Source organism: Camellia sinensis, chromosome 13, assembly GCF_055761805.1.
Source record: "Camellia sinensis isolate YWXY chromosome 13, ASM5576180v1, whole genome shotgun sequence".
NCBI classification, from domain to species: Eukaryota; Viridiplantae; Streptophyta; class Magnoliopsida; order Ericales; family Theaceae; genus Camellia; species Camellia sinensis.
In genome coordinates, this window is record NC_138973.1 from 138,818,862 (window position 1) to 138,831,146 (window position 12,285).

At 33.7% G+C, this 12,285-nt stretch overlaps 1 protein-coding gene across 1 annotated transcript in view; it reads left to right on the forward strand.

The window, feature by feature from the left end:
• The first annotated feature begins 3,653 nt into the window (after positions 1 to 3,653).
• Positions 3,654 to 12,285, forward strand: part of LOC114306199 (DENN (AEX-3) domain-containing protein) — a 32,484-nt gene continuing 23,852 nt past the window's right edge. Inside the window, exons 1-10 of the mRNA XM_028251398.2 lie at positions 3,654 to 3,863; positions 5,152 to 5,477; positions 5,813 to 6,001; positions 6,101 to 6,184; positions 6,844 to 6,903; positions 7,290 to 7,334; positions 9,258 to 9,457; positions 10,477 to 10,953; positions 11,779 to 11,905; positions 12,004 to 12,201. Of these exons, the coding sequence (XP_028107199.2) occupies positions 5,169 to 5,477; positions 5,813 to 6,001; positions 6,101 to 6,184; positions 6,844 to 6,903; positions 7,290 to 7,334; positions 9,258 to 9,457; positions 10,477 to 10,953; positions 11,779 to 11,905; positions 12,004 to 12,201 (1,689 nt within the window). The 5' untranslated portion in view covers positions 3,654 to 3,863; positions 5,152 to 5,168. The remainder of the gene's footprint in view (positions 3,864 to 5,151; positions 5,478 to 5,812; positions 6,002 to 6,100; positions 6,185 to 6,843; positions 6,904 to 7,289; positions 7,335 to 9,257; positions 9,458 to 10,476; positions 10,954 to 11,778; positions 11,906 to 12,003; positions 12,202 to 12,285) is intronic.

Genomic DNA, 12,285 nt, shown 5'->3' on the forward strand with positions numbered 1-12,285 from the left:
GAAGTGTGAATTCTGGCTCTCTGAAGTGAAGTTCATAGGTCATATTGTTTCTAAGGATGGGGTTACCGTAGATTCTTCAAAGGTTGAGGCAATACAAAATTGGGCGCAACCTAGGAACGCATTTGAAATCCGTAGTGTCTTGGGTCTTGCCGGTTACTATAGGCGATTCATGAAAGACTTCTCTGCATTAGCTTCTCTGTTGACTAGGCTAACGAGAAAATGTGTGAAGTTTGTCTGGAATGAACAATGTGAGAAATTCTTCTCAGAGCTGAAAACTAGATTAACCACTACACCATTCTTAGTCATTCCAGAAAGAGGTTTAGGTTACACTGTGTACTGTGATGTCTCTAGAGAAGGTTTGGGATGTGTTTTGATGCAGGGGGTAAGGTAGTGGCCTATGGTTCATGCCAACTGAAGACCCACAAGAGGAATTATCTGACTCATGATTTAGAATTAGCCTTAGTTATTTTTTTCCCTAAAATTGTGGATACATTATTTGTATGGGGAGGGGGGGATATTTGAGATGTTCTCAGATCACAAAAGCCTTAAATACTTATTCTTCCAAAAGAATTTGAATTTATGTTAAAGAAGGCGGATGGAATTTTTGGAAGACTATGATTTTGAATTACACTACCATCCTAGAAAAGCCAATGTGGTAGCTGATGCCTTGAGTAAAAAATCCGTGAGTACCCTTGCCAATGGGAAATGTTAAGTGATTTGAGTGAATTTAATTTGCATCTTAGCGAATCTTCTGAACATGCTGCCTTGTTTTCTGTCATTGCATAACCGACACTTGTAACTCGGGTTATAGAGGCACAACAGGGTGACTTGGAAGTTGAAGCAATCAAGGAAAAGATTACACAAGAGAATGAGGAAAATGGTTTGAAGGGTAGACTCCGATTCTAATATTCGGTATCTAGACCGTCTTTTTGTACCCGCGTCTTGTGGAGAAAAAGTACTTCGAGAGAATTCCACCACTCCCGTCTTGTAGTACATCCAGGGGGTACAAAAATGTACAATGATCTTGGCCAACAATTTTGATGGAGGGGTATGAAGTGGGATGTAGCATCTTTTGTGTCCAAATGTCTAACTTGTTAGCAAGTTAAGGCAGAACACCAACGACCCGCCGGGTTATTACAACCCTGTCTATCGTAGAATGGAAGTGGGAACATATCACTATAGACTTTGTTTCGGGCCTCCCTAGAACACAACGAGGTAATGATGCAGTTTGGGTGGTAGTAGATCGATTAACTAAGTCAGCTCATTTTCTTGCTATGTGTATAGGGGACTCGGTCGATTATTTGGCAGAACTTTATGTTAAAGAGATTGTTCAGCTTCATGGAGTTCCTGTGAGTATTGTCTTGGATCGAGACCCTTGTTTCACTGCACGTTTGTGACAAAGCCTACAAACTGTTATGGGCACACAACTAATTTTGCCTAGTCTCTCCTCATTCTTATTTTGCTACGAATTTAAATTAAAAATATTGGTTCATCTTTTCAACATAACACAGTAAAGTCCTTTTTATTGAGGCTAAAAGAACCTTAACACAATCATATGATAAAATTAGCATTTATTATTTGTAAAGACCTTTCAAATCCTTATTGATACGCTCTAATTACATTTCTAATCTTCGAAGTGTCAAAAATAGCCAACAATCATATAAACACGTAACCTCATGATAGTGTGCTAGACATAATAAGAAGCAAACAGGCATGCGATGCAATAGAAAACGGGAAAGACTCACCTAGTACTCTTTTGCACCATGCCATGATCATTAATGCTGTGTTTGGTTGGGAGATTTGAGGAGGGATTTGGAAAGGGAAAGGGAAAAGGTGTGTGAAACTAGGTGAAATATAGGCATGTTTTATTCACATTTCACCTACCTTTTCCATTTCCCTTTCCAAATCCCTCTCTAAATCCCCCAACCAAACACAGCATAAGGGTTAGAAATCTATGCATGATCATAAATGTAAGCCTCAATGATATGCAAAGAAAATAATAAGAAAACTCACCGGATACTCCAACTAAGGCCAAGTTTGGGAAGACTAAATAAGTGCACTTTTTGTCTTTTTAGACTAAAAAGTTGAGGTTGAAAATATGAATGTTTGGGTTAACTTTTTGACTTTTTATAGAAAAATGTGTAATAAAAAATTGTAAAAATTAGTTTGTAGGAGAAAATTAGAATTGGGAATTGTGCAGCCGTAATTGTTGACTTTTGGTGAATAGTGATGACTTTTTAACTTTTTGAGTAACTTTTTGGTTTTTTGGCTTTTTTTAAACTACCCAAACTTGGCCTAAGTGCAACAAAATAACTAGTTAGAAAAGATGTATGATCGTAGATATGATAATCTACAAAATGCAAACATGCATACAAAGTGAATTCTACGAGCTCGATTGCTACTAAAGATGACATATGAATCATCGAGAAAAGCACACCACATAGCAATTATCTACTAAAATATGATAAGCGCATGTATGATCCTAATCTAATCATGTGAATGTCATGATGACAACTCAATAATTAAAACCAAATAGGTAAGCTTAAAATGAGAGAGAGTAAGGATAGAGAGAAAAGAAATCCTAACACATAATAAGGTCAAGTTTGGCAAGTCCAGAATAAATCAAAAAGTCAAAAAGTTACTCAAAAAGTTAACACTATTCATCAAAAGTCAACAATTACGGCTGCACAACTCTCAATTCTAATTTTCTCTTACAAACCAATTTTTACAATTTTTTATTACACATTTTTCCATAAAAAGTCAAAAAGTTAACCCAAACATTTATATTTTCTTTCTCAATTTTTTAGTTTAAAAAGACAAAAAGTGCACTTATTTAGGACACCCCAAACAACTCCTAAGTATATCAACTATCATAATTAAAGGAAGAACTCCTATCATTATTGTAGAGGGAAACAAAATTTCACAATGTTTATTGTACCAAAAAATACTAAAATAATCAAGCAATAAAATAGGTAAAAAATCTTAGTATTAGAGTCAGACCCCACCTACCAAAAAAAAGGGCAAGACCTCGGATTCTTGCTCTTGTCGCCAAACATCATCTCTATCCGCATATTCATTCCATATTTTAGCAACTAGTCAAAGCCATTAATTAAACATTAATTAAAAAATAAAATAAAAAATAAAAAAATTGAAAAGACCGTCCTAAATGCAGTTTGATCATTGACGCACGCGAGACCTATCTTTGCTTTCTTTTTTTTATTTTAAAAATAAAAATATTTTCTTATGTAATGAGTATATTAAATAAAAATTCATAGATAATAATGAGCCTCATTGTAAATTTTTTATTTTAAAATAAAATATTATTAAAAATAAATTTATTTATAATAATAACATTATCACATTATTTTTGTCAATTTTGTTATATAAATTTTATTTATATTTAGAATTTTTTTAGAAAAATTCTAATTCTTATGAAAAAATTATAATAATAATAATATTATTATAAATATATATATTTTAATAAAATTCTTATGAAAAAATTTCATAAAAATAATATAATATGATATTTAATTTTAAAATAAATAATGTATAATAATATTATAATGTATAATAATATTATTATAAATATATATAAAAATAATATAATAATAATAATATTATTATAAATATATATATTTAAAATATTTTAATGATATTTGTATTCTATACAATTGAGTACTTCTTCAACCCCCTACTTTTTTGCTTTTTTCTGTGTGTTTTGGGGTTTCTTCAATTGCAGAAGGAAAAACACAAAGGAGCTGTCTTTGTTATGGCCGCCTGAACTCTCTCTCTCTCTCTCTATATATATATATAATCTATACATATCTACTTCTTCTCCTCTCTATTCATTGATCTTCGATAAGGTGAGTTGTTGGTCTCGTTTCCATTTTTTTGAAAAGTTTTTTTTAGTGAATTTTCTTGTTTCAATATCTCCTGCAATTATTTTATTGTATTTCTCTCTGATTTGATGGTAACTTAGATTGAATTTTCAAATTTTCATCTTAACTAGTGGTCACCTTATTTGAAATTTTGTATGTTTTTGTCTTCAATTTCCATGTTTTGGTTATGATTAATCGCGCGTTTTTGATCGATAGTCAGAGTCTTTGGTGTCTTTGTATGAATTTGGACCGTTTGAAGTTCAAAAAGAGGACAGGTTTGATGGAAGTTTGTAATTTGGGGTCTTTTTCCCTTGAAACCGACCCTTTTGATTGAAGTAAAAGTGAGTGTGTGCTTTGAAATAACTCGAACGATTGCAACTTTTGTGTGTGTAGTTCGAGCTCAGGGTTCTTTGTATTGCCTCAGTGATTTTTTATTTGTCTTTTTGACTAGTGAAATTATAGTAGAATTCAACACTCTGCAAATGTGGTAGAACGGATTGTGTATTTAGGCTGATATTATTTAGGAGTTAGAAAATTACGAACCGAAGCTTGATAGGACTGAATTCATGGAATATGACTTATCTTGCTGATTGTGATTAGTTGGCTTACTGACCCATATAGCAATAGGGGCGATGCATTGAGCGAGTCCTGTTGACGAGCCTTAAGCTTTCTCCACCCCTTTGTGTGTTTTGTTGTGTGGTTATGCACCCATGCTCCTTTTACATGCTTGGGGATGTGCTTTTCTTGTAGTACTCGTGGTTGTTAATGTTATTGCCCAACAAAGAAAGTATTTGTATCAAATTGCAGCTTAAAGAAGCTATATACATCTCTTAAAATTATACCAGGAATTATGCCTGATAAGTATTGAAAATATGTGTCAAATATGGGAAACAATGGCAGTATAATTAGAGAGAAAATCAACAATAAGAAAAATGAATGGTTTTGCCAATATACAATGTAAGTTGCAGTCCTCAAACATCAGTTGAGCTTGGAAGGATTTCTGTGTCTGTGCTCATCTTAGGTGCACCTTACCCTACCATACCTATGAAGAATAATCATCAAAGTAGATTCAAACCTCAAGCCTCAGGGTGTTATCTCATGTCTTGATTTCCGTCTTTTAATTCTTTATTATGGAATGCTTCCTTGTTTTCTTTCTTTATTAATAATTTTTAATTTTTAATTTTTAATTTTTAATTTTTATCTTATTTTTATTTTTATTTTATTTTAATGTGGGACTTGGACTTATTTATGTATGCTTTTCTTTGCTTTGCAGGAGGTGAAATTTCAAATATGGTGAAGAATGAAGATTCAGGTAGCCCGAGCTGGAGTGCTTCACTCTTTATGCAGACAACAGAAGATGTTGCAAGAGCTGTTGCTGCTGCAGCTGCTGCTGCCACTACTGTTCGTTCACCCCGTCCATCTGTGGTATTCTCATCAAAAGATGACAACGGCAATAGTCCACTACATAAACTTCAACACCAAGTTTCTAGAGTACTAAAAGGCTTTTCACAGCCTCCTGAAGTGAAAAGTGGAACTTATAACCCAGAAGTACTAACTAGCCAAAAGCGTCAATGGGCAAGCGTCCAATTGCAGTCCCTGGTATGTATATTTATCTCAAGTAAAACCCTTTTTGGTCCAGGTTACTTATCTCTTTAGCAATCAGCTGTTCATTTTGCTCTGGTACTTGTTGTCATCTTGCATATGTCTTGTTGTTTCACCATGTAGTGTTTACTTTGAATGGAAAGCTTATACGAAGTTGTGCAATTTGAGTTCAAACCTGCTCATAATGTCAAATGCCTTCGATTCTTGTGTGTTCCCATTCCTTTTTATACAGATGGTTGTAATAAAAATGAAATTTTTTTGTTCCTTTGTGTTTCTATGGTAGGTTTTATAGCAACATTGGTTTTTACTAAGTGTGTTATTCAAATTTGCAGGATCATAGGCCTTTAAAAGAGCCATCAAGGCTTTTTGAGAGCATGGTGGTTGTTGGACTTCATCCTAATTGTGATATTCAGGCACTTCAGAAGCAGTACTTTGGGAGAAAGTCTGAAGGTTCGGGTAAATTTCGAAGTGCATTCAGTGGTCAGCATCAGTCTCGTGTAGAACCTAACCTTGAACCCCAGGTGCTAATTCTTTTATGCTAAACATTGAACATAATAATTTTATAGATCATTGGACATGTTTTGGATATGATAGATGACCTCTCAGTTTTTTATTTTCAGGTCTTATTTGTTTATCCTCCTGAAAAACAGCTGCCACTTAAGTATAAGGATCTTCTTTCATTCTGCTTTCCTGGAGGCGTGGAGGTTAGTTGGATATGAGATTTATTCGTCAATGAGTTCATGTACTTTGAATAGGGTGCTAATTGAAAATTATTTCCAGATATGTACTGTAGTTACATGGGCATTTTGGCTGTATAGAATTTAATTATGCTTAATATTATTTAAATTCAAGAAAGTAAACCTTGGAAGTTCTGAGAGATACTCGTGAACACATGGATGGGCACATAGAAGTCACAGATGAGGTTTGATGTCACTCACATATCTCCATTTCATCATAATTAAAGGAGTGTGACCATCTTGATGCATCATTTCTGGCAGAGTAGTTGAAGACTTAAAATGATTGAACAAACTTAGTTATCAATTATCTGCTATATTATCATATTCTCTGATGTTTTGGCATTTGATAATGTTCACATAATTATGCTAATTAGGGTTATGCATTTTCTAGTTCTTAATTGTATTATCTGTTTGTGGGTTCGAATTCTTTTCCTTTTCTCTTATTGTAACTAGTACATGGCTATCGATGTGCACATTTCAACTTTTGTAGAATTAAAAATATATCCTTTTGTTTACTCTCAAAGGAGATTTGCCCAACATTATGTAGCCTTTTTGTTCATAAATTTTCCATCATTCAATATGGAAGTGATTTTTAGAGTTTTAAATGTTGGTTCATGTGATTTCAGGTTCATGCTATTGAAAAAACTTCTTCAATGAGCGAGTTGAATGAAATACTTCTTGGGCAGGTATCCTAAAGCTTCCCCAATCATATTATTAGACATTCTTGTTATCATCCTCATCATCACCTTCATCATCTAGTGAAGTGAGCAGATAAAAGCTAATGTTTACTTTATCTTACCTTCTTAACTATTTGTTATGCTTTAGTATGTTTCTCTTCTATTTTCTTTATTTCAATTTGATTTTGTGTGTGACTCTACTATTTCTGCTATTTCTTATCTTTACTATTTCTGCCATTTCAAGATGAAGTCATTCCTTTGTTTAATTTTCTGCATTAGCCTCCTCCAGTGTGCAACTCTTATGACTGCCAAGTCAATTCAATTACCATTTTAGTTCATTCATATCATTTGATTGTGAGACAATGATCTTAGTTAACTTGCTGCTAGTTTTACAGGACCACCTCAAACAAAGTGACCTGTCATTTGTATTCCGGTTACAGGTAATTTATGACATACCATATTACTTCATTTCTGCTTCTTGTATTACCATGTGCTGCTTGGCTCCTCGAATTCAACTTAAGCTTAAAAGGGGTAGCCCCTAATTCAAAGGGCACTCCCACACCTAGAGAAAATTGCCTATTCTGCAGTTACACTCAAGAAACTGTTGGCTCTACTACTTTTCTATTTGATGTTAACTCCATATAGTTCATGGAATAAAAATGGGTTTCTCACTACTTCAACTGTAATTGCAGTACTTATGAAGACCTATACAGTGAATTTCTGTCTATTTGCAATGTTTGTTTTTGTTTTAATATTTATCATTTCTTAATATCCTGACTTGATTCTTCTCAAGCTATTGTTATGCATAGTATCAAAATACGATTACACGCAAGGTTTTGAAAAGCGGTTGCGGTCGCTGTAACGGTGGCGCTGACACGATTGCGGTTGCGGGGTGTAAAGGCCGTAGTGTAACGGTTACGGTAACCGGAACCGTGAATTTTTTTATTTTTCACACAATTTGAAAAAAACTTACCGATACGCATATTTTTTTTCCATAATCATATTTATTGGATTAAAAATAAGTATTGATCAATTTTTGTAAATTTTTAAGTATGATCCAATATATTTTATATTTTTAAATCACTATAAATTGAGTTTTTTACATTTTATTTTAATAATTAATGACTTTATATTATACAAAAGATTAATCACTAACTATTATATATAAGATAAATAATGACAAAAATAATAGAATAAATAAGAGCCTAAATATATATATATATATATATTTTAATCAAGCCAAATAGATAATGATCACACTTATTATTATTATTATTATTTTCAAACAATATATAGATAGACACACACAAACAAAATGGTTTAGTAATAGCAGCTGAATAGAATAGTGTAGGTCTTACAGTTTCAACAAATCAATAACATGTTCTTCATCTTCCCTCTTCTCTCTCTCTATCTCTTGCTCCTCCATTTTCTCTCTTTATCTTCCCTTTTCTCTCTATCTCTCTTCCCTCATTTTCAACTTTTTTTTGGTGTGTTTTTTTCGAAAGAAACAGTTTGGAACCGCTACGTAACGGTGTGTAACAGGCTGTTACGGCACCGTTATGACCGCTACGACAGTCGCTACGGCCGACACACCTGTGAATCTCAATCACACTGCAAAAGCTGCCGTAATGGGTGGCGATAACCGCCAAAACCGTTACGTAACGGCGTTACGTAATGGTTGCGGCCGCTTTTTAAAACCTTGACTACAAGGTTAATGTTTCAAAGATACCTATGGTGTATTTTGTAATGAGATACATGGATATAATACTGTAATGTAGATAGTACGATGAGGCAATCTTCAAAATATTCTAGATAAAGTTTTGAATCCATGTTGAACGCCATAGTTTCGATTTTTACAGGGTTACATTGTAGGATACCTGATGGCTGATATTTTTATTGTTAAAATTTTCTTTAAGTTTCTCTTTGTAACCAAAAGATTTTGGTATGGCATTGTATGTTATAACTGAGTTAATGGCTCATGGAAGTGGAACTTAGACAACTCAAATACTGTCAAAGATTTCCTGGTCACTTATCAGGCAAGCAAGAATCTAGACAGTTTTATCATTCGGAGAAACCAAACATGGCCAAGGTGACCTAATTAGTTGGTTATTTCCTGTTTGGTCTTGATTATGAAAAGAACTTTACTTCATTTACTGTTGATATGCCTATTTTGTTTGAGTTCCTTTCGTATATGCCAACTGTTGATTTTATGCATGTTGTTGTGAGCAAATCTTGTTTTGCTTCAACCTTATAACTTAATTAGTTTTATATTATCATGTAATAAGATGTGCTTAAAATTTGTGTTTATAGTATTCATCTTACTTTTCCGAAATAGACATTCTGACATTATCTTCGTTATCCAGGTTGCTGATGATTCAACTTTGTACGGTTGCTGTGTGTTAGTTGAGGAAATAGTACAAAAACCCTCTGGATTGATTTCGATGATTTCAGATGGACAACCTCCCCGGTCAGGTTTGAGGCGCCATATGTTAACAACACGGCGGTGTTATTGCATTCTTTCAAGGTTTCCATTTTTTGAACTGCATTTCAGCGTATTGAAAAGGTAGATGTTCAAATGGTTGTGTCTTTTGTAGCCTGCCTTCTTCCTAATTCACAATAGAAAGGAGTACTTAAGGCTGGTATGTGTCATTGTTGATGTTTATAACCAAATGCTTAGTTTAAGAGTAGTGTCTGTGATTGTAATTTGCAAAAACCTTTGTGTGAATTTCCCAATAGAAAGTTTTGGCTCCCCATTGAAGAGTTTTGTACTTCTGAAGCTGCATATCATTTAATAGCAGTAGAACTGGGTGGGGAGTGGGGATGAAGAAATGCCAGATGTTCAATGTTGGGGAGTGAGAAGAGCCTACTATTAGCTACATATACCGAAACTTTTAGTACTATGGCCCCATTTGGTAAATGACTATTTTAATTGGATTTTCACGAAAATATGTATAAAGTAAAGAGAGTGATATGACAACTTATAGTGACTTTTTGGGTAAAAGCCACTCATCCCAAACATAATCCATGTGTAACTGTTTGCAGACATGCATCTCGCTATGCATATTTATTTATTAAAGTATTTATAATACCTGATGTTAACTGCCCAATTATATTAGTATTGCAAGTAGGCATAGTTGTACTTTTAGTTATATTAATATGTATATATCAATATATGCTATTCTAAACATGGATCAAAATATGGACATATCATAACTTTTGACTTAACTCTAGGCTCCAAATGTTATGTGCAGCCTTATATCTTCTTCAAATGTTATTTCGTTTTGGCCTTTTGGAAGTGAATATCTCTTTAGGATTTACATACAGAAGGCGATATTGCGAAGTTTTTATTCTTTCCTGCAATTGCTCAATGATAAATATAAATCAAATGCAAGTTTTCTGTTTGTTGACCTCTGTTGTTCAGTAGAAAAATATATGTGTTCAGTTTATTTGATGTTTTATTATTCTTTGAACTTCTATTATAATTTGGATGCATTTTTGGAGAAGATTCTATTAACAATTTCATAATCTAGTTTAACTGTTTTTTTTGTTATTGCTTTCTCTCTCTCTCTCTCTCTCCTGTAGCATTTTCACTGAAGAAAGGTTGGAACGGTTAACAAGAGGTATTAGTGATTTAGATTTGGAATCATCTGAGGGGCATGGCAAGGAAGAAAATTTAAAAGAAAACTCTGATGGTATTTCATCGGAAGATAGAGCAAATGACGTGCTGAATGGAACGGTAGATACTCCCCAATTAAGCCCAAATGATTCTCTTTCTGAAAAAGTCATGGATGATGTGTGTCACAGGGAGCACCAAATGCTCAAGAATAACCACTTGCTGAAGAGAGATATGAATGGCAGTGGTGTTGTCCCAGTTGATCCTGCAATAGGGAAACTTCCAGATAAAAGAGAAAATGGAGTTACAAGTGAGATCTCTGAAGCTTGTGATACACATGTTGATGATTTTGTAACAAACAAGCAACTGGTGGAAAGATGTTTTCCAAATGCTGTTTTACCACTTCTGCGGTATCAACAATATGAAAGCTCTGAATCTTCCACAAGGTATCTTAGATTTGTAGTCATTCTTTGCTGTCATGGAACCAGAATTCTCTTGATGCAACCCATATAATCTAAAGGCTTGCTGTTGTGAATAATTAACATTTCATCATTGCTTTAGCATACACAACTCTTTTCTATTTAAACTAGAATTCTTTCTATCAAAAGGGGAAAAAAAAAAAAAAAAAAAATTCTCTTTTTTAGTCAATGGACTTTGTGATTTCTGCCATGGATTAAAATTATTTTGTCTCCTTTTCGTATATATAAAAGAAAAAAAAAGAAGAAAAGAAATGAAATGTCTTCTGGAATCCGCAGGGGATCTTTACAATCAATCTATTTTTTATAAGGCATAAAACAAAATAACTTTAATAGATGTCAGTGAAAAGAAGGCCTTGAACCATTTTCATTTTAGTGTATCTTTGTGCAAGTAAAGTACTAAAATGTGTTTAACCTTATGCACATAAATATTATTATTAAATTGCCCATGTACTGTAATATACTTTAATTATAGTCTTCCTCTTGATGAGTATGATTCGGAATCATGGAGATATAGTGCAAGAAGACCACAATGTGAGAATTTCAATATGTTTCCTGTATGCTTTGTGTGTCCATTAGTCACTAATGTTGCTTTAGTTATGTTACATAAAAGTAGTAGTTTTTGTTGTCATGGTGTATAGTCTATGCCACTTCTTGCATAGAGAGCCTAAAAACCTGATCAAGGCATGGATGCGTTGACTAATTGGTTTTGATCTGTGATATATCACAACCGAATGGAAATTATGTATGTAGTACATTAACTTTTAGAGTTAACTTGATGCTATTTCCATGCAGTTTCCAGGGCTCTCCGAGTGAAGACAGAATTTTTAGGAGTGACCTCGATGAAGTAGAGACAGAAGAGGCATCCTTTTCAGGCCAGGAATATTCCAGTGACCACAGTGATATTCTTGATTGGGCTAAGGTTTGCATCTTGTTTAAGAAATTCCCATGTATTTCTTAAGCTCTTTGCCATACCATTACTGTGGGTGTAAAGTCTTTTCTTGCTGTTCACATTTGCAGGGGAACAACCACGGATCCTTACAAATAATATGTGAGTATTACCGGTTACCTATCCCTGCAAGGGGTTCTACAATTACGTTCCACCCTTTGGAGCACCTGCATCCTTTGGAATTTCATAGACCTGATGAGACAGTTCTACATATTGCTGGGTCAACAATTGATTTGAAATCATGCAGCAGTAGTTTGGAATTAGCAGAGGTACATCTTGTGATTGTGATGATAGAGAAACTAAGCCTGTTTTTAATCTAATCCGAAGTGTTTATGTTTTACTTTGTTTTTATT